This window comes from Falco cherrug, chromosome 5 (genome assembly GCF_023634085.1).
Source record: "Falco cherrug isolate bFalChe1 chromosome 5, bFalChe1.pri, whole genome shotgun sequence".
NCBI lineage: Eukaryota > Metazoa > Chordata > Aves > Falconiformes > Falconidae > Falco > Falco cherrug.
Genome location: NC_073701.1, coordinates 92,094,593 through 92,117,387, shown reverse-complemented (window position 1 = coordinate 92,117,387; position 22,795 = coordinate 92,094,593). Strand labels below are relative to the sequence as shown.

The 22,795-nt window shown below is 41.3% G+C and overlaps 2 protein-coding genes across 2 annotated transcripts in view; one reads left to right on the top strand and one right to left on the bottom strand.

Moving 5' to 3' along the window:
* The first annotated feature begins 3,118 nt into the window (after nucleotides 1–3,118).
* On the top strand, nucleotides 3,119–21,744 carry HBP1 (HMG-box transcription factor 1). The gene is made up of 11 exons (XM_055711501.1): nucleotides 3,119–3,218; nucleotides 7,344–7,536; nucleotides 8,651–8,882; nucleotides 9,717–9,846; nucleotides 10,634–10,745; nucleotides 10,874–10,986; nucleotides 11,318–11,474; nucleotides 12,030–12,174; nucleotides 14,528–14,857; nucleotides 18,860–19,001; nucleotides 20,629–21,744. The coding sequence occupies exons 1-11, from the start codon at nucleotides 3,204–3,206 to the stop codon at nucleotides 20,644–20,646; spliced, it is 1,587 nt and encodes a 528-aa protein (XP_055567476.1). The 5' UTR covers nucleotides 3,119–3,203; the 3' UTR covers nucleotides 20,647–21,744.
* A 157-nt stretch (nucleotides 21,745–21,901) lies between these two features.
* COG5 (component of oligomeric golgi complex 5) overlaps nucleotides 21,902–22,795 on the bottom strand; it is a 183,345-nt gene continuing 182,451 nt past the window's right edge. Inside the window, exon 22 of the mRNA XM_055711500.1 lies at nucleotides 21,902–22,600. Coding sequence (XP_055567475.1) covers nucleotides 22,486–22,600 — 115 coding nt within the window. The 3' untranslated portion in view covers nucleotides 21,902–22,485. The remainder of the gene's footprint in view (nucleotides 22,601–22,795) is intronic.

Genomic DNA, 22,795 nt, shown 5'->3' with positions numbered 1-22,795 from the left:
TTTGGGCACGGAGTAAGGTGAGGCAGGGTGTGTGGGGGTGGAGGTGGGTAATGATTTAATTAGAGAGTAGGCATACAGAGCAAGGTGTATGACATTGGCATAATCTTTATTCTGAAATTTAAAAGCTACATATTTGACTTCAAACAAGAGGTTTAGTAAGTAAGCTTTGATACAGTTTTATGTGTCCTGCTGCCACGCACTGCATGTACCTGGCCTTTTATTAATTTTCTTTTTCATCCTTACTGAGTAAATGTTAATTTACCAAATGCAAAGGAGAAAATGTAGATTTGAAAATAAGAAAGCTGTTACATGTCTGTTTTTTTAGAATCTCAAAACAATTCAGACACTCATCCTTTCAAGCTTTTAATCTCAGTCCTCTGTAGGATTCATATTTTTGTGCTTTCTGCGTATGTCATAGATGGTAACTGTGATATCAAGGCTCTCATTCAGCAGTGGTATTTACTTGTCTGGACCTGTACCTGGAATCTGGACCGCTGGATCTCAGAGGACTGGGTTTCACACCTAACACTCGTGTAAGGTTTTGTAGAGAATTGGGGACCTTCATGGCAAATAGATTTAACATTTAGTTGGGGAAAAATGCTTTTTGTTTTGGGTAAAAAATTACATAGTGGGTGGAAATGTGCTCCATAACAAGGTATGAACCTTCAGGCTAATGGTGGTTTTCTGAAAAATCTAATGGGTCTTGAGACAGGATTTTGTCTTCTGCAGCTGCTTGATCTGGCCTCTGTGCTCTCTGCCTTCCACGCTGCAGCAGATGGAGCTTTCAGAAAACTGAGTTTTACCTTGCAAGTGGCTGTACCACAAGCAGAGTGGCCTATTTGCAGAATAAAGACATCTGCATGCACAGGTCTTCTGCCAAGCCTTGATCTGGAAGTGCAGGGTCTGCAGTAAAATTTACTGAAAACTCAAGAAGCTTGGGTCTCTCTCCAAAGAGCCTAAGGGCTGTTTAGGTGTGTAAGGGAGGAGATCAAGAGAGAGAGGTGAAGGGCAGGAAGGAACACAGCTTTAAAGTTAATTTTATTGTGGAGTGGTGTAAAAAAAGATGATTCCTGGCTTACCAGTTTTCAGTTCATTAGAAAATGTATTTTAGAGAGAGCATGCTATGAAAGCTTTCTTGTACAAAGATGTATCAGTTGTTTAGGAAAAGCCCGAGTTCTAAATATAGGAAAAATCTAAGCTTGTGGGTTGTGGAGTTAGACAGCTGATACTATAATAAGCTTTCTAGTCACTTAATGGCTGAATCTCAACGTTAATTTTCAGCTTTTTCCTGGAGGCATTTGTTCAAATAACTCTTACGTTTTTGATCTGGGAAAATGATCTGTAAAGGATTGGTTTGTTATGTGATTAAGCATAGAAGATTTTTAGTTAAATTCCATGGCATTTTTTCTTTTTCTACTCTTTTTTTTTTTAAGCTAAACTTGCACATATACTTATGAAAAGTAATAATTTCCAATTCACACTGCAGAAATATTGCATGGTTTTGAAACATGCTCAAAAAACAAACATGCTTTTTTGAGACACACTCGTTGAACAGTGCTTACAGAATGGTGATGACTTTACTAACAGGCAAGCTATTACTCCTTGGAAAGGTAAATCTTAAACTGATGTGCCAATGGTGTTTTGATGCTAAGTACAGTTTCTGGGTGTGTGATTTAATATTTTCCCTTTTCAACTGCAATACCCTTGTAGACCTGTGGAAACAATAAAACAAACATTCCCTCTAGTGGCCACTAACAGTGTATTTCATGGGACACAAAGGTTGCTGAGAACGCTAAATATAGACCCATTTCTATTTAAGTTGTAATAGGTAACTTGTTTATTTGTTTATGTTCTCGCACAACTATGATAGTGTGCCCCAAAATCGGAGCTGGTGTAGATACCAAATTACAACAACAGCTCTGATACAGGATTTAGGACACGCTCACGTGATTGGGATGATATTGAAAATAGGGTAAGGAAGAAATGCTTTTCTTGGAAAAATCCCAACAGTTGCAAAATCTTGGAAACTCTTTATCAGTTTCTAAAATCCTGTTGGTTATTTCCGAATTGTGCATGTTTTTTCATTGTATCAGATCACGTGTAATAATGTGTTTGATGAGGAGGATTTGGCATCAGGAGTCCCTACCTCTGCAGCTTCCCGGAGTTACCGTGTGAGCACACCTGGTGCTACCTGCAGCCTCCTTCCTCTGTCAATAAAACAGAACTAGCGTGGAACTGAACCAGGCGGTGCTTTTGGCTGTAGATGTACGGGCATGCCTGGGAGACACTAACGGACTGATAAACCTGCATGGATCTAAAAAAATTTCCCCCGCCCCTTTTTATTTCAGCCCTAAGCTGCAACCAGCGTCTTTTTAATGGCCCGGAGCGGCGGGAGCGCGGCTGCTGACTCACCGCCTGACCTTTAGCGACTTCCCCCGCCCTCCGCAGGCCGCAGCCTTTATTTGGCGAGGTGCGAGCGGGCCCGTTTCGTAACAGCCTTTGGGAGCGCTGACTAACGGTGGGAAATCACGGCAGGCACCGCCCCCCCCCCCGGTTTTGCTACAGGCAGAGGCACCAGCCCGCGGCCCCGCTCGCCGGTTCCGGGCCGCCGCCATCTCGGGGCCCGCGCCCCGCCCGGCGCGCTGCGGGAGCCTGCGGGGACCTGCCGCCGCCGGGGGGCGCTCCGCCGCCGCAGCGCCTCTCCGCGCCCGGGGTTGCTGCGGGGCGGGGGGCCCTGCCCGGCGGCCGGCCCCGCCGCCCCTGGCTGCCCTGCGCAGAGCCCGGCGGAGGGCTGCAGGCCGCGGCCGCGGTACACGTGTCCCCGTGACTCTTGTTTACTATCGGCCGAGCGCCGCGCGGGGCAGCCTGGGGGCTGTCGTCTTATCGCGCCCGAGTCAGCCCGCGGTGGCGGCGGCGGAGACTACGACTCCCAGAACGCCCCTCCGCGTGCCAGCAGGGGCCTTGGCCAATCGGAGCGCTGTCTGGGGCTGATTGATGCGATGCGCGGTGCAATCAGCTGCTCGGGAGATTCAAAACATGTCCGCCCTCCGCGGAGTTCTGATAGACGGGCCAAGCAGCCAATAGGGAGCGGCTGGGGCCTGCGCAATGTTGTCTTCGGCTACTCGGCGAGCGAGCACCGCCAGAATTGGGAGGGGCTTCGCTGTGGGAAGGTGGCGGGGGGGGGAGCTGAGGGGAATTTGGTAATGGCGACGGGTTTGGTAAGTACTACAAAGTTTGGAGCTGCCGCTTTTGGGGGGCTGCGAGGCCCCGGCGGGGCATGGGCGGGGTCCGCCGGGTCGGAGGGGAGCGGAGGCAGGCGCGGGCCGAGCCGAGAAGGCCGTTGGCTTCTGGCTTGTGGCAGGAGCCCGGACATTGTTTACTGGGCGCCTTTTCTCACCGGCCCTGCGGGGCCGCCAGGCTCCCGCGCTGTTGGGCTGAAGGGCCACGGGGGCGCCGGCCGCCCCAGGGGTCCTTCAGCTGCGGCACCAGGCCGCGGAACCAAGCGAAGTAGAGCGAGCGTCCCCCCCGTTTTTTTTTTTTTTTTTTTTTTTTTTTTCCCCCGGGGAGCGCCCGCCTGCCTCGGTCTGTCAGAGCGAGGGCGCTCTGCCCCGTCACGGAGAGCAGCGGCTCGTGAGGGGAGGAGGAGCGGGGGGACGACGACTTTGGGCCAGGTGGGTCCCGGCCGGGGGTTAGCGGCAGGGTCTGGGGCGAAGGGGGGGCGCCCCCGCCGCCTCCCCCCGGCCAGGCCGAGCTGTTACGCAGTTGTGAATGAATGGGGCCTTACGCGCATGCGCCATGCCGGCAGCAGTGTATAAACAAGGGCAGCGTCCAGGCGGGGTCACGTGACGGGCCCGGGTGCGGGCGGGGGGAGGCGAGGGCCGGGGCGCGGCCGCGGGCCGGGTCTGTCCCGGAGCGGGGGGGGGGGGGCGGGGGGGTAGTGGAGGGGGCTGGGGGGGGGTGGGCGGCTGCCCTCCGGCGGGGGGCACGTACTGCTGCGTGCTCACACGCCTTTGGTTCTGCTGTAACTGTTACGTAATCAAAGTCATGTTTGTTCTGCGATGGGCGTTTGAATGGGGGGGTGGGGGTGGAGCGCTCCCTCCGCGGCCCTCGCGGGGCGGGGCGAGGCGACAGTCCGAAGGAGCTGGGCGGAAGGTAGGGTAGGGTTCGGCCCGTGCCGTGCTGGAAGGCCGCCTTTGCCAAAACATCGTGAATCATGTTTCTGTGCTGCTGCTCTGCGGCTGTGCCTCTGCAGCGTTTTGGCACAGCTGTGCGAGGCCGGGATGCGGAGCGAGGATCCCTGATCAAAGCAGCTGTGCCAGTAAAAGTCCCTGGTGTAGATCCAGTCTTGCCAGTATGTTGTGTTTTGCTTGGAGAAGCTGTTCTCCGTATTAAACACCATCCAGTAAATTGCTACAGGCATAGACTATGCCTAAGACGGCAGCGGTAGGTTGGGGGAAGGAAGGCAAATAGCAGAAGGAAAACCACTTCCACCCAGGCATTCCTGCACGGTGCGGTTTGGGTGGATACTACTCGGTTCCTGCTGAACCCCTTCTCGGCCACAGTCTTTGTTTACTTCTGTTCTGAATTTATTTTTGTCCTTCAAAAGTAGACGTGGTTTAGTTAATAAGCTCTTTGTTAATATTGACATATTTTAAAGCACAGATTCTTAAATTCATGTAGCTTCTGAGGAAAATGGCAGTAATTATAGTTTTGGGAAGCATACTTCTAGAAGGCATCTGTTGCAACAAGTTTTGAACATGAAGTTAAACAAAAAGAATATAAATCTTTACAAGCTAATTAGTGACCGTTCCCCTTAATGTTCCAAAACACTGAAAGGCTGAGAGAAGCACGTGATGTCCAAAGGAGGCTTTAATCAAGCAGAATAAAAACAATTTGATAATTCAAGTTGGGCACTTACTTTGTTTTTTATTTTAATTCAGTTGTTAAGAGGATATTTTGGCTTTTGTACATGGGTAGCTTTGGTTTAGAGAAATTCTTGTGACTTGGAAGAATAATTTATTTCTCAAACAGCTTTCTTGTCAGACTAGTGTGTTGTATCTGTACTTTATCTCAGACTTCCATTGTGTTGGGGTAACCAGAACAGGTACTTCCAAATCTTGGCAGCAAGGAAGGAGAAGGTAGCAGTCCCAAAATAAGTTAATTTTGGCAGGAAAACGGGAAAGGAAGGAAGAAAAAACAGAAGGAAAAACAAGGCAGAAGGCGTGAATGGAAGGACTTAGACAAGCCAGAAAAACAAGGAGTGGCTTTTCAGAGTTGATTACATGGAGATAATCATCAAGGTCCTGACCTGTACTACTGAGGTCTGGTTTTCTGTTCAGAAATGACTGAACTTTCTGCCCTTGTGGTGTTCTGTAATTTTGCTGTCCCTCATGGGTGGTACAGGAATGATTTGCATTAATGATGCTTCTTAGGGGTGAAATACACATGCCATTAATAGTTTATTTTGTATGTTCTCATTTCTCTTACCATCTCTCTCCTTAAAATCAGAATTACACTGTTGTGGCTTTTGCAGTAGTGCCATTTGAGTAGGATCAAACATTTTATGTTTGGAATGAAAGTTTATGTAAGCTTTGCATGTATTTGAAAGATTATGAAGGGAGAAGGTTAGAAATTTTCCAGTAAAAAAAATTCACTGCTCAGGTTAGGCCTTTCTGGTCGGGCCAGTATGTAATTGAAAGGGTTACATCTGAACTATGTTATGTACAGGACAAGCTGTAAAATAAATGAAACAAATTTATGGAATAAGTGGAAACATGGAATTAAAAATGTTGGCTGTATACATAAAGCACCTTTTAACTGTTTATTAAAATAAAGCTGTTGTTTTGTTGTAATTGTTATCAGATGTTTTTTTATGCATGGCACTAAGGGAGCTCTTAGGATGATAGGCTTACTTTTCCATATGAAAAGGTCTGACGAGTTTTAGCTGTCTTTCTCTAACGTGGTGCATGATAGCTTACTTAGTGGACATGCATGTGGGAGATTTTTCAGGTTTCCTTTCTTAATAAGCTTTGTTTTCTGTGCGTTTGTGGTGCACTCTTGTTTACTTTTTCAAGGATAATTCATTAAATACAAGGTACTCATGTTATAGTAGCTTTAATTTATTGTGATCTGAGAAAAACAGTAGATAACCACATTACTAAAGACTGCATAACTTTGTTTTCCAGCTTTTAGAGGCAGTGGTTGTGGAGAATAATCACACAGTTCCTTGACTGCTAAAGATGATTTAAAATATTTCTTTTGGTATGAATGTTGCAGTACTGGGATTGAGGGAAATGAAACTGCAGTGAAAACTAGTACAGGCTTCTTTTTCTTTCCATTTACAACGCAGTTAAGGATGTTAGCAGTCAGATGTGTTTGAGACTGTACCTAGAGCTGAGATAGCAAGGGCTGTGAAGGGCAGTGGGAAAGGACAACTAGGAAAGATGTGGGCCCGGTGCTAAATGGCGTAGGAGACCTAATAGCAAGGAGTTGAGGTCGGCATCTTTGCTTTGTCCTTTACTTGCAAGGCCTGTTTCCAGGTTCCTTGAGCCCCTGGGCGTAGCAGCATGCCTGGCCGAGCGAGGAGCAGCAGAGGAGAGGCAGGTTAGGGGCAGCCCAGGTTGGCGAGGCCAGAAGGCTGTGTCGGGGGAGCTGGCCAGTGTCGCTGTGAGGATGCTCTCCAAAAGGCAGTGCATTTGGTGGCAGAAGGGCCTCCAGTAACTGGAGAAAAGCAAATGTCTGGCTTCAAGGAGGAGGATTTGGGGAAATGCCTAACCTTAGCCTTCAAGAAGATTATGCGGCAGATCCTCCTGACAGCCATGTCCTAGCTGTTACAAGGCAAGGAGGTGACTGGGAATAGCCAGGATGGATTAAGCAAAGGCAAATCTTGTCTGACCTGTCAGATTGCCTTCAGTGACGGGAGGTGGTTCGGCGTACCAAGTGAATGTTCTTTACCTTGGCTTGAGTGGTGGTTGAGGAGGTGACCCCAGACTCGTGGAGGCAGCAGACACAGGCTGCGGCAAGGGAAGGTCAAATGTGGGTAAGGAACAAAGTCTTGACAGCAACAGTGGTCAATGGAGCAGGTTCCTGAGAAGTGTCAGGGAATCTCCATCCTTGGAGGTACTAGAAACTCAAGTGGCAAGGGCCCCAGGCAGCCTCATCTGACTTCAGAGTTGACTCTGCTTTCTGCAGGGGTTGTACTTAGAGGTCCCTTTCAAGCTAAACTATGCTGTGATTCTCAACAGATGATGGAGGAGTTAGGGTTCTGGTAATGAAGTAACTTGTCAGGTGCAATTTAAAAAAGTTCATGTGTGTATGAATTTTTAACCTCTGTCTCTTTAAAGTCAGACACTTTGGAGCATCCTAACATGGTGTGGGAAGTGAAGACAAATCAAATGCCTAATGCAGTTCAGAAACTCCTTCTGGTAGTGGACAAGAGAGCTTCAGGGATGAATGAGTCACTGGAGTTGCTGAAGTGTAATGAAAACCTGCCCTCTTCTCCTGGATATGCATCCTGTGATGAACACATGGAACTTGGTAAATAACATGACTTTTTCAGAGGAAGCCAAATTCTGAAATTTGTTATTGTTTTCCTATAGTGAAATTACTGGAAGCAGCTGAATGAAGTTTACTGGTTTTTGACTTAAGTAGGGCAGGGCATATGACAGTGAATTGTGGTATCTGAAGGTCTTATTTTGAAGTCACTTCTCCCTTTAACGCGTTTCCAGTTCTGACACGCTAGCCTGTTGACTTAAATGTGTTCTTGAACTGAGAGCTACAAATTTCTGTTACAAATTTCTGCTCCTAATCTCCAGAGAAGCTTTTTTTTTTTTTTGGCACGAGAGAAATAGAAAGCTCAAGAGCTCCTCCTAAAGGGAAATGATGCTGCTTTAGATCCCCTGCAAATAGAGATTCTGAGCTAGAGGAAGATTTAACTTCCATTCTTCTGTATTGGATAAAAATAACATGTACGTTAGAAAGTATTGATAGCATCAGTGAAATATTTACACATTTAATTGAAATCCTGGCTTGATTAAGAACAATACTTGGTTACATGAGAGCATGTAACACAGACTTCAGTTAAATATGGCTCTGCTATTCTATTTAACTTGTGTAACATGTAGATTGTTGATAGGAATTCACTTCTGCAAGACCGTATGCTCAGCTGTCATGACTTTTGACTTACATAATTCTAGTTCCTTGGTGGAAACATGGAAAACTTTTACCTTGTACAGCCCCTGATGTTCATATTTTTTAGTGTTGCACCTGCTAGGACAGATTAATTGTTGATTTAGTATTTCAGTGAAGCATGTTGCTACTTTTGCGTAATTCTTCGGTACAATTCTGTGTAAACTAGTTAGTCTAGTTAAAAACTTTAAAACCAGAACTGCATTTTTATCTAGTTACTTAATGTTTTTCTTTAATTGCTAAATTGCTTGTATGAGTGTATAATAGACCAGAAATGTGATTATTTCTGTGGCTATTTTGTCAAAATTATGAATAGGGTTTGTGAAATGTTGGTCGTTGTGATATGAGAAAATAAAATCAGTTACTTCATTGTAATTCCTTTTTTATTTTCATTTGCAAGATCTGGTGTCAACTAGAATTTGTTGATGGGTACAATTATGGTAATTGGTGCATTTGTTTGTAGATGATCTTCCTGAACTACAGGCTGTGCAGACGGATTCTGCCCCACCTGCACTTTTTCAGGTTGGAGCTGATGTTTCACATCAGGAATGTTCAAGGTCTTCCTGGAACCAACATACCTCAAACAGCAATTCAGAAAGTGGTTATTGTGAGAACGGGGTGAACTGGTTGACAGAATTAGCAAATATAGCCACAAGTCCTCAAAGTCCTTTGATGCAGTGCTCTTTTTATAACAGGTACTGACGTTCATTTCAGTTTTGAACTCTTAAGATTTGTAATATTATGTCTCCAGAAACATTTTCTTCACTTTTTACACCTCCTGCCTTTGAACTGGAGCCCTATTTTTGATCTTTCTGTATAGTAACTATTCTTCTGTGGAAGATTGCACAGGACTCATTTCAGAGCCTGTTGCAAAAATGGCTAATTGCTAGCGGTGAATGAGGTAGGCTGGTATAAGGACATTGCACAGAAGGCTCAGAAATGACAGCCATTTACTTCATGTGAAGCAGCAGATGAAAAATCAAGATGAATTTATTATGTTAAATTCTTAATACTTGCTAGTGCATAATGCAATGTATTTTTTATTGATACTGTTTCAGATTTGCGATCTGTAAATTCCATGAGGCTGTGAGAAGCAGTGTGGGATCTTAGAAATTTCTGGTCTTTACCTTTTATTGCCTGGCTTTGGTCTTACAGGTTTATAGTAAGAAAATTAAATGCAGTACCGTTCACACTCATGCACAGGGGATTTAATTGTTAGGACAGAGCAGATGTCTGTGTACCTCAAGATATTTGTAAAAACTTCAGCATTGTAACAAGGAGATGCTGATGCGAAGGTAGTCATTTGGGTGATACATAGAAGCTATGCAGGAGTTATGCTAAGTACTCCCTTTGCCTGAGCTTGCATCCTTTAATGATACCATTTGACTGTTGGTGCATATGAAGTTTATTTGGTATTTGGCTCATGCCTACAGAAATATTTGTTAAAATAAAAGCATTTTAGAGTAATGGTAGCTAAGTCTTCTGTTGTCTTAATCTGAGATACTGTAAAATACATTTTTCTGTTGTAGGTCATCTCCTGTTCACATAATAGCTACAAGCAAAAGTTTACATTCCTATGCACGTCCTCCACCAGGATCCTCAAAGAATGATCCCAACTTCAAGAATGATTTGGATGAAACACCAGTCAGACATGAAAGGGTGAGTTGTTCTGAAACATTTCTAAAATAAATACAGATGCATGAGTAATGGATTAAGCTTTTTGAAAAGAGAAACTTTTTTTTTTTAAAAAATCACCTGTTTAGTTCTAATACCATTTCTGTTTAAGCTAGATACTCTGTTACTTTCTACCCAACACAATAAACTTGTAGTGCTACATCATACACATTTTTATGAAGAGAACACATTCTAAGAAAGCTCTGCTTCTCTTGTAGTTCCTTCTATAGCAAGCTTTAAAAAATTGTAGTAACTTGTTTGCTGTCTTGAAAGGAAATACAAACCCATCTTTTAGATGCACAAAACTTGTCAGTCCTGCTTCTTCCTTTCCTGTCTATTAATTTGTGTCTGAAACTTGTCTGTTAAAGACATGGGGCTTTTCCCCGTGATTTATGTAGAACCACACATGTTGGCCCTACAGCTTTTCAGTAATTTGACCATACAGTAACGTGCACTCTGGGTGGTTTGTGGATGACCAAGGAATGGTGGCTTGTAAAATGTTTGTACCTAAGCATGAGATAGTCCATAGGTGTGAAATGAATCTCAGAGAATGAAACTTGAAAATTTCAGGATGGCACATTTCAAGGTAGGAGATGAAAACACTCCATTCACATTTACTGCATTCTTTGAATCTTTGTCTTCATGTTACATTTCTGTTAGTATTTAAGGCAAAACGATGACACATGCAAATTAGAGAATGTATCTGAAGACAGGTAAGACCAGCCCATCATCTTCAGTAAAATATTAACATTGTTTTGCCTTTTTTTAACAGGAAAATAGTGAATCAGAATCTGGCATCTTCTGCATGTCATCACTTTCAGATGATGATGATTTAGGATGGTGCCATTCTTGGCCTTCAACTGTTTGGCATTGTTTTCTAAAAGGTAGAACAACACATGATTATCAAATAAGTAGTTGTTTTGTCTTGTTCTTTTTTGGGGGGGGCAACACAGACTTTTTTACATAACAGTAATTTTTTTCTTTTTTTTTTTTCCTTGAAAAAATCTATTAGGCTCTCGTTTGTGCTTTCATAAAGGACGCAATAAAGAGTGGCAGGATGTTGAAGATTTCGCAAGATCTGAAAGTTGTGGAAAAGAGGAAAATCTCCCAGTGAGTCCTTACAAGGTAGCTGTTAGTTTTAATAAATTTATTTTGATACCTGTAGCAAATACTTAGTGTTTTGTTATCCCTGTGCCTTTAATTGCTGTCTCAGGAAGACAGGTTTATACTAAACTTTACTAGAGCTGATGGCTGTGCTATTTGAGTATCTTGCTTTAAAGCGATGGGACTGAATTCATTTAGGTGTATTTTGACTGTTACATCATCTTTATTAATTTCTAGCAAGAGCTTTTAGGATGTTGGTGTTTTTTAATGTAAGGTGATGGTACACCTATGGTATACACAGGTACATGCTCTTCTTGGGGGGAAAAATTTTGAACTGTATGTACGTTTACAGGGCTATGGTTCAGATGGTTTGAAGTTGATTTCTCATGAAGAAAGCATTTCCTTTGGTGAGTCAGTGCTGAAGCTGACTTTTGATCCTGGCACAGTGGAAGATGGCTTGCTTACAGTAGAATGCAGACTTGATCATCCTTTTTATGTTAAAAATAAAGGTATGAAATGCTACAACTACACTTGGTTGTATATTAAAATATTCTTAGAAAGTGTTTGCGGATTTTATGGGCGTCCCATGTTGCTCAAGAAATTGGTAAAAGTGGTGTCGTAGAATCAATTTACTCTCTTAGTAAAGAAATCCAGAATTTGAACAAACAAAACTGTAAAGCTATAAATCTACAGAAATACTGCATTATCTCTTAAGGAAAGGTTTGATGAAATATATAAATGGAGCATAGGAAAGCAGAAAATTTGGGGGGAGAAAGGAAAGCTGCAAATAAGGGAGGCTTTTCTCACTTGCTAAACAGGAAATTTCTGATGATAAAAGTTCCCAGTTTTCAATTACTTTTTTTTGGTAGAATGAGATTTTACTTGAGATAATAAACTATTTGCAGTAAGTATTCCCTGAGTGTTTCTGATTTTTATTTTGGGTGAAAGGAACTACATCAGAACATTTTTGTAAAATGGTATCATTTAGAGGCATGGGATTGCTCCAGTTAAGAACTAGAGAGATTGTCTGGCCATTTGTCTAATTTAACTCTTTACCACTTCAGGTTGGTCATCTTTTTATCCAAGCTTGACTGTGGTACAGCATGGCATTCCATGCTGTGAAATGCATCTTGGAGATCTGTGTCTACCTCCTGGACACCCTGATGCCATTAACTTTGATGATTCAGGTGTTTTTGATACATTTAAAAGGTAATTTTTGGATAAAGTGGCCTCAGTGGCTCTTGTATTTAATGAGAAGGCACCTTAAGTCTACAAGAATTTGAAGCATTCTGTAGAGCAGAGAGGATACTTCTGGTAATACGAGATAAATAAGAGGGAGAAATGTAGACTGAATGCTATGAAATCTGTGTAATAATGTGCTCTGCTAAACTGCAAAGAGTTTGGAGTGAAAGAACTTTTCAGTTCCCTTTTATGATAGTTTAGGCCAGATTAAGTGGTAAAAATACATATATTATCTGTTATAAATTCTTCAGGTAAAGTCGGTTATGTTTGAAAAACCTAGTAGTTCTCCCAGAATAGTATGTCTGCCAGCTATTAACTTGTGCTTCATATGCAGCTGTGTCTCTGAATTACCTGAGTAGTTTCTTAGTAATAAATGCATGTGCTGTGGCTTTAGAATAGAGTACTTTTGAAATTCTTAATGTTTTTGTATATTCTGCTTTTTGTGATTCTTTTCTAATATATCAAATTTACCTTCATAGTTTGATTAACTTTGAGGTTTGCATTGCTTTGAGCAAGAGGTTCAACCAGATAACCTTCAGGGGTCCTGTCCAGCATAAATTATTCTAAGTTTCTAAGGAAGGAGTATTACTCACAAAGACTTTTCCGTACTATTTTGAGATTTCCAGGTTTAGTAGGATCCATATTCTCCTACAGTGTTAGCTCTTTTTTAGCACGTGTTTTAGTCCAGTTCCTTTTGGGTTGTTTTACAATAGAAAAAATGAATTTAAAATGCTGTTTGCAGTTCAGGCCCTAGGAGCTCTTTTATTATTTCAGTCTGGCATGGAGCGTGAGGTCCAAAATTGCATGTCCTCACTCATCTGTGCCTGGTTTTTTTTCTTACCAACTCGTATTCTGAGCTGCATATGTAGAGAGCTGTTAGAATCACTGTATTTGCATCCCACTGAAGAAACTGGGCTTGTGAATTCAAGTCGTGCAGCCCAGCTGAATACTGCTCGGACACTTCAAATTTCCTGTCTTTCTTGCTGGGCAGAAGGAAGCAAGTCACTGAAAAGGAGTGTGCAGCAGGAGCTGTGATTAGCAGGACAGAAGAATTAAAAATCGAAGTCCTGTTGCTGGGTTATGGGAGGGAGATTAGAAATGTGAAGGGTGCCAGACTGTTCGTAGATCAGAGGTCTTTTCTCACTGTCTTGTGAACTTGCCTGCAAGGTTGTCAGTGTTACCCCTTCTTTGTTGCTTTTTACTTTTCTAAGGCATTTTGGAGGCAGTCCTTAAGGCTCCACCCTTGCATTTAGGTTCCATCCCACAGAAGGATGGGGACTTTGCAGATGGGGGCTAGACTATCACTTGCAGCATTTCCTTTCTAGTAGTTCTACTTCGTGTTTGGAAAAAAAAAAACCCTTCAAAGCCCTTATTTTTGGCATAAATTACGCAACTGTAGCCACATCGAGCAGTGGATGAGTGGAGCCTTAGAGTTACATACATTTTATGTTTATTTTGTGGTGGTAACATAATGGTTTACCTTTATGATCGAGTAGAACCTTTACAGGTGTATTTTCCCCTTATAGCATGCCGAGGACAGTGTAGCCTGTGGTTCCCAAACTGATCTGCACACACTTGGAGAGGATAACAAATAGTCTGTGGAAATAAACTTCTTCTGTAATGGTCAGAGGTTAATTGTAGTTGTTGGTGAACAAAAAAATCACAACAGTTTATAGTATTTGGAGGTCTTAAGTTGTATGAAAACAACTCGCCGAAGTGTTAAAAATACCTTGAAATGTAGCGGCACCTCACATTTTTGTCACTAGAGGGCAGCAGTGTCATGGGTTTTCAAACTTGTCACTTGGGTGGAAGGTTTGTCTGTAAAATAGTATTTAACTGCCTAGAGAAGTTATTTGTACAATAGTGTATATAACTTTAATGCAGTGGTTTCATATTTATAATCAATACATATTTGCAAGTGAACTTCATGCTTATTCTTCCCACATCAGTTGTCCCTTTTAGTACCTGTCATTCGCTGACCAGATTTCATTTATGGTAAGGACAGAAGCAGAAAGAAAGACGGTTATTTCAAAAGAGGACGAAATTTGAAGACACTGTATAATGAATTGATATACAGCTGGGGAGTTGATCTTGCGAAATTGCAGTTACCATTCCATTGAAAAAAGCTATTAATGCATTTGTCAAAGTTCTGGTTTGGGTTTTTTTCCCCCACATTGATATGTGCATCAGGTAGAAATCATTATGTCACACAAAAGAGACTAGAATACTAGAAATGTAGCAGAGATGAAGAGCGAATGGCTATTTAGAGATTTTACATGAAAATTACTTGATCGTTTTATGATATGTCTTTTTCTTGTAGTTATGATTTTACACCAATGGATTCCTCTGCAGTTTATGTGCTAAGCAGCATGGCTCGCCAGCGTCGCGCTTCTCTGTCTTGTGGAGGGTCAAACAATCAAGATGCTGAGAGATCAGAATGCAGTAGTAAAAACTGTGCGCCTACTGCATCATCACATCTTTCCTCCAGTTCTTTGTACAGCAAAGCTGGCAAAAGCCACAGCTCAGGGACTGCAAGTACTGTGAGTGCCACTTCTCCAAACAAGTGCAAAAGACCAATGAATGCCTTCATGCTTTTTGCCAAAAAATACAGAGTGGAATATACTCAGATGTATCCAGGGAAAGACAACAGGTAATGGTATAAAATGTAGTTTTGTATTACTGGGGAGCTAGCAGAAGAGCCGTGTCCCACCTTTACATTTAAGTGGACTAGATTTTGCATTTGAAACAAAATGTATATTGTTTTAAGAACAAGTTTTGAAAGATGCTGAACAAAGCTTAATCTGTGGGCACACCTTTAAGTATTTACAGTACTCAGTAAATCTGACACAAGCCATTTTTGGCAAACTTAACCTTCTGAGAAAGCATTCAGGTAAAACAACTGACATATCTATGTGTGTGCACCAGCAGAGTCACAAATACACAACAATCATTGTTTACACTGATGAGAAATGCTCATGGGGAAAAAAGTACCAGGCTCTCTTGTGTTGTAACAGAAAATTAATTTTAAAAAATAATTTTTAAAAAACATTTATTCTCAGACTCAGACAATATATCATATTGAGTAATGGAGTACTGATTGTTGGGATACCTGAAAGATCTTAGTCCAAAGAGCACATTGCCAAATTTTGCTTGTCCTGAAGGCATTAAGTAATCTGCTGAAAGTTGCAGGAAGAGTCATATGACCGTGTGTTTGAGGGGAGGGTTCTTTGTTGGTTTCTTCTTTTGTTTCTATCTAGATGCACATTCATGTCTAATCATGTTTTTATAAAGGTCTCCTTTAGATGTGTTTTCTTTTTAATACTAAATTGTATTAAACAATTATATATTTATTATATCTTTATTTCTATTCTATATATTTATTACTTATACTTATAGATAATATATTTATATAATATATCACATATAATATCTGTATGTGTATATGATAATTTATATTATCAAAATATGATTATAAATAATGAAATAAAAATTAATCAGTTTAAAATTAAATAATATTAAATATTTTGTGCTAATTGTGCAAATGTAAATATAAACTAAAACACATGAACATGCACTGATCTTACAATCAGGTTGTTTTATGTTCATAACATTATGAAAATTGTTACTATAAAAATTGCGTTGTCACATAACAATTTGAGTGCTAAATCTCATAAAAACTGAAGGTGACAGGCTTTGAGAGGGTTTTGGCTATTTCCTAATATTCTAGTAAGGAAGCTGTAACTGGTGTTGAGGAATAAAATCCTACCACACAAATAAGCCATCTTTAAATCCCAACCAGTCTTGTGTGTCCTAGCAGTGATGTTCTGCAGTGTTTATAGTAATTTCAGTGAAGCAGATGCGCTGCCTTCAAATTCATTGCAACCATCAGACAGAAATGTTGGCTAGGAAAGTTTACGATGGTTGTATATTTAATTTAAAATGCTGATTTCAAACAGATGAAGTGAACTGGAGCTGCAGCTGGATGGATGTGAACAGAAGTTGAGTATTTCAGTGGGCAGGTTTACCTCGGAGGGAAGTGATGACAAAGCTCCAGGTTCCAGCCTGCCCTGCTCCCCGGGCCGTTTGGAGGGCAGTGCCCGTGGAGGCAGTTTCTTGGCACCCGTAGGATACAGCACAGAAGACTGATCATAAGAGTTAGTGTAGGGTGATTTTATAGGCATTCAGCTATTGTTGCTTAAGCGTTGCTGGGACATTGATTATTTTAGCTATTCAAAGGCAACTGTTGTTACTTAAATGTGTGTGTCATTTTCAGATGAATGAGCAGATCATCTCATTATATGCTTATATAATGAGATGCTTATACGTAGTACTCATTTCTGTTCAGCGGAGTTCTTATGTTTGCTATGGGTTTTGGGTTTTTTTCTTACGCATTTAAGAAAGGACAGAACTTGAGATGTCCTGAGTTAAGCGGTCTGTTTAGAGACAAAGTAGTTCAAGTCACGTCAGCAAGACAGTGAGCTGTAAACACTGAAAGCACAAGTCAGCATTCACGTGATACTTAAAAATACTGTGGACTGCAGGACCGTACTTGAGAAACTGGTGTTAGGGCAGCATTTGTTTCTTTTCTAGATATTCCCACTGTAACCATGGTTGGTCTTGGTTAAGCTTCAGAAATACTTGAATAATTTGAGTAGTGTACAATCTAAGGATGAAGAAAATCACCCAGCTATTAACATTTGTTCATGCTGAACATAATTACTGAGTAAACCAGAGGTGATCTCAGTTCTGTTCAGTAATTTCTTTTGAATTAACTGCATGTGAGGGATTGCATGCTGCACGTAGTTGGTTGCTAAAATGTGGTGGGGTATCTTACCAGCGTTTTAAGACGACAGAGGCAGTGTGCAGAGCACTGCGAAGTTCTGATGAGGTGACGGGTGCCTAAGGCAGTGATGCAGCAGGGTCAGGTTTTTGTACTTGTTTATGGTCATGAGAATTAGGTCTCTGTTACTTCAGGAAATTTTGCTGTATACATCTTTTCAGTCTCAGTGGTTCACTCATACTACTGTTTCCTTGGAGAAATGCAGCTTTTGTCTCTTGTGTTAGATTTTTCAAGCTTTTTGAAACATACAGATCTCTACTCACTTTCAGTGCCTCATGCAGTTTTTTCTCTGGAGGTATAAAATACATACAAATTTTTAGAATGTTAAAGATTTTATAGTGCATTTTTATGTGGAAATGCAATGGCTTTAGCAGCAAGCCTGCTCTCTCTAGGTCACCGTGTTCTTTCCTGGGGGTATGAGCGACCCAGCACAAACTGGTCACCATACCCAGGTTTCTGGTGCTGTTGATTTGCCTCTGGATACTGCCAAAACATGAAAAAACCAGCTCATTAAACTGGAATGTATTTCCTTCTGATGACAGACCAAAGATAGTGGCTTACAATTTGGCTAGAAGACTAGAAATTCCATTGCCAGACAGACAGGCTGTCCACATAGATTTGATGTTGATGGGATGTGGTTGCAACTTGAGGAGTTTGCTCAAAGGAGTCACCAGAGCATGTGACAGCACAGGCTTACCGGCAGCGCCAGCGGAGCTCTTGCTGTGCTCTCCAAGTGCTCTGCACCTCGCGGGAGCCTGACCAGTACAACATGGTCTTGCAGGATTAGAATCCATTTTCTTAGTATGGTGCAGAAAAGCCTTCAGAACTGCTGTATGTGTAATGCCGTGGAAATGGCTGATGACACTTTGCTCTTCTTGGATGTGTTAGAAAGTCTGTGAATGGCTTTGCCACCAGCAAGGAACTTTTTAATACGATAAAGCAAAGTATGTAGTTGTACACACCTTTTCCTTAAAGCTGGTCATAGAATTTCATCGCTGTAATCTGAAGCCAAAGCGCACCTACTCACTAATTTACTAATTGGCATTGATAAAAGAGCTGTTTAGAGATTTTCATTCAGCTGAAGTATGGAGTTAAAGCTTCAATGGAATCTTGATCCAACATTTGGGAGTGTAGTTAAGCAATATGGCATGATAATACGGGGAAGTATTGCCCAAAAGACGTCAAGTTTATAAGGAGTAGGAAAGCAATCCATTCAGCTTCTGGAAATGATGATAGGTGTGTTAGAACAACTGATTCCTTCTGCTCAGGAATGGGAACTTACCAGTATGTTCCGCCCAGTATGGATTGAAGGTGGAAGAAGCTACATGCATATGTTAAATAGACATGGGGATCTGCAGTTAATGAAATACTTGTTTGGCTGAGGTCATATTCAGATCATTGCCCTAATTATTAGAGAACGTATTTTCAGCAAATCTGTCATGCGGTCTTCTAGTACGAAAGCAGAGCAAAGCAAATGTGAGTTACCATTTGGTGGTGGTTTGGGGTTTTTTAACATCCCTATTTTTCTGGTTTATGCAAGTTGCTGTGTACATCCTTTGAAATGTTAGACTGTGCGTTGACCCGTGCTCAGCTCACACAGAAGCCTCAGCTGTTTAACTGTTAAAAGGAGGATTGAGAAGATAATCAGAAACATGATTGTTTTTAAAAAAAATCTTTAAAGATACAGTTGATTTCTTCTGTGGGTATTATTTCCACGTTTAACTTTTGTCTTTAACGTGCTGAGATAAAAAAGAATATTCCTTTATTTCTTAACATGGTGTCCTGACCATACTGTAAACATTTATCTTGCAGAGCCATAAGTGTGATACTTGGTGACAGGTGGAAGAAAATGAAAAATGAAGAAAGACGGATGTACACGCTAGAAGCCAAGGCCTTGGCAGAAGAACAGAAACGTTTAAATCCTGACTGTTGGAAACGAAAACGAACAAATTCTGTATGTTTGGGAAGCGGTCTTTGTTTTTTTTAATGCAGTTAAATGTGTTCATGTGGTACTAGAGTGGGTTTTGTGCAGGATAAAGTCTGCTGTCTGCTTTCTTGGGTAGCCCAAACCTTCATTTTACTCCCCTGTGTTGTGTAACTTGCTTTTGGACAGCTGGCCAGAGATAGGGGAGGGGAGGGGCTGGCTGGCTGTTTCCTGAGAGTTGCATGATTTCTGTTGGACTGCAAGTGAGTGCGCTTATGAAATGCAGAGGGAGGGCACGTGACCTTTTGTATGAAGTAACTGAGTTTATAAGGTTGTACCTAAATTACATCCGTCCATGTCTGTCAAAACCATTTAAAACTCCCACAGAATCCTTCCCTGTTCCGATTCAGTTTCCTTTTTCTTTACCATTTTCTGTCTTGTTTACTCATAATTTGTATCAGCATATACAAAGTTGTTGAGGGAGCAGATTATATTTTTTCCATTAACCCCTTTTATTTATTACTCTATTTTAATTGTAAAATAAATAGAGCAGGTAACGCGTCTTCTGTGGGGAGATAGATTGTTTTCCACTTTGTAGAAGGCCATCAATTTAATGAGTCTGCAGCAAGGCGGGGGATATATTAGGTAAGATAAGGGCTTTCAAGCTAATATTATCATATAAAGAGAACGTGGAAAAAAGGAGATTCTGCCATCCTTCATGTTCAGCTAGAAAAGCAGGGTGGAAGGAAAGATCCACTGAGGTGCACGGAATGCCGGGTCCTTTCATCAGCTGTTTTATGCCTGGACGGGAGCATCAAGCATGGTGTGGACTTCACAGGTTTAAGATTGCATCCTCAAATCACCCCCTTACTTCTCATGTGTCAGTGAGGCTGCTTTCTAAACAGCATTTGCAAGTGTTGCCTTAAGACTGCGTAAGAAATGCACCAACACTTAAGCTGCGGCTTTGCCGTACATACTTGGTGCTGAGTTCTCAGTCCCTTGTTGCAGAAGGTTTCACCAAATCCTAGCTGCTAGGAACAGGCTGGTTTTCTGTTCGCTGTATTCTGTTTTAATCAACAGTGACAACTTCTGTTAGATTTCCTTGTGGGTTTAGTTAAAATACTACTATTTATTTCTTTTCTTCTGCTTTTACGCTGCTGCAGTCTTGGGCACTGGATGGGGAGATCAGTTCCGTTTCACACGTGCACCTGCTTCTAGGAACTCACTGGGGCCGTGGTGTGTAACTGGAGAACAGTGGGGGGCTGGCCTTAGTAAGAAGGACGCCTTTCTTACCCTGCCTTGTAGTAGTATTTTCCTTGTCCCTGGGGTCTTCAAGCCAAGATAACAGTATCTGTAGAACTTGTTAATGCAGCGTTGCAGCAGGAAATACCTTGTTTTCTGTCGGTGAACTATGAATTTTGTTAGCAGCTTGGTTACCTTACCAAGCAATAACTGTGGACTCCAGGCTGTGACAAAGAAGCCTTGATGATCTGACGATCAGGGGATAAAATAATCGTTCAGCCTTTTCTTCTCTTCTAACTGATCAATGATCACAAGTACTTGTGGCTTTCAGAACAAATGTTTGCTACAGTTAAGGTAAGGTCTGCCTCCCCTTTGCTTGGTAACCACTAACCTGGTTTTCTCTTCTTTTTCTCAGGGCTCACAACAGCATTAAGCCAGAATTTTCCTGTTAACTCTGTATTTACAAAATGGCTGTTGCTTGATGGCAAGAAGATGCAAGATCAAGGTCTTAAGTATTTGTTGTGACTTTATATGACCATAAAATACCGGCACCATCAAGTTGGAAATGATCTAATACGAGTGCAGATTTGCTTTTTACAATAGAACATTAAGTAAGCTGAAACTATCAACAATTTAAACCAAATTGCCTTATTTTTCTTCCAAACTTCATATATGCATCAGGTAATATAGGCTTGAAAATGGATATCCTGTGGTGCTAAAGTACTTTAGAAAGAGGCGAAGGAGATGTGTATAAATGTTTATTTTTAAAGAAAATGTACAAAAAGGGGAATTTTAAAATATGTAACAGCTGTTTATATACATTGATTCTTATTGCTGATTAATATGTATTGCACAACCGTATTATTGATTACGATTCTGGGGCCTGGGTTTTTCTGAAATGGCAAACTGTATTACCAGCCTGTAGCTTCCCAGCCTGCCCAGATGCCAGCAAGTTGCCCAGAACACGCGGTAAGTGGAGAGTGTTGTGTGATGTCGCACGGGAGCTGCTGCTTGGGTTGCCACGTATCACATTTGTATCCACAAGGGAGATAGTTTTGCACCAGCTGGCACTAGTGAGAGCTGTTACGGCCCAGGACAGGATGAAATGAATAAATAGCATTATCTCAAGAAAAATGGTGCTGTTGATATCGTCACCATCATAGTTTTAATTCTGTGTTCTGTCTTTGCCACATACTCTACAACATTTTATTTTGCCATAAGACATCTTTATGGTGGGGGCAAACTTTGCACTTAACTATACGTGCAACACTTGCACTTTACTTTTTTTTTTTCCTCCAACTGTCTAAAAATTAGAGCAGCTGCATTAGGATTACAATTGCTTCTGCTGTGAACTTTTACAATCATAGCTTTTCATGTACTAAACAGCTGTGTGTTTTTTTGTTGTTTTTTTTTTTTTTAAGAATCACAACTGTAAATTTCAGTTTATGACACATGTCTATATGATGTTGCCCCTAAGATTTTTGCACACTATATTCTTGTATATCATTTCAAATAAATTCATTAAAACTTGGTGGTGTGTATTTTGTAAAATGAAGGTGACTAATCATTAGGCCAGCCCTGCAGAGAGGAGCACATTCCGCACGGAAGTCTTCGTGTCAACCCATTTGAGGTATGTATTGATGCTTTGCAGTTAGGAAGTTGCTGAAGAATTTCAAATGCTGATAGGATTGGATAGTCAATGTTCTTTATTACAGTTTAAACAAAAGAAGAGCTGAAATCAATGTAAGTTATTCCAAAGCAAACAGAAGCGCAATAGAGAATCATTTACATTACTTATAAATATTTTTCCTTGTGTTAAAATCAGTGATTTTTAGATGGGAACTGATAGTACTTTTGAAAGGCTAGAATAGTCTTCTCAAAAAGCCTAAAATGTATCCAACTGTTTAAAACTATAGGAAAAGAGCTACTTCCTTATTGAGATATTCAGCAATTATACTGTAATATTTGAGTACGTTCTAATTTTATACCTTTCTAAATTCAAAAGGAATGCTGAAGTGATTCAATTTTATTAGATGCAGACTTAGAGCACATAAAAATTATACAATTTCCTTATTTGTGTATAAATAAGTTCCTACAATGCGAACGTAAAGCAAGAAGATGGAGGTTTCGCCAGTGAAGTAAGTAAACACATTAATTGTAAAGCTTATGTACTTGGGAGTAATTTGCATGAACCCTAAGTACTGGTGTGGTACCAAAGCCCCGTGACTGTGTTGCTGTCCATTCCCTGTTTGAGAGAGTTGTCCAGGTATGTTCACTGAAGGGTTGACATTGCTTTCTGCAGCAGCTGAACCATTATGGGATAGACTGTTGCAAACTCCTTTCCTTCTCTTGTTCTTACTGACTGAACATAAGCTTCCAGTGCACCACTAAGGAAAAAAAAATAATAAAGTAGCTAAAGGAATTAAAGAGCATACAAGCACTGCAAGTGCAGGATCTGCACCTGAGATTAACTGACACTGTTCCCCGCTACAGAATTTTCCTCAGATGCTCTTGCGTGTCTTTGTGGAAGGAGGTGGGCAGAAAAGTCTTTACAAAGCTCTACGTAATTGTTTCATGATTTT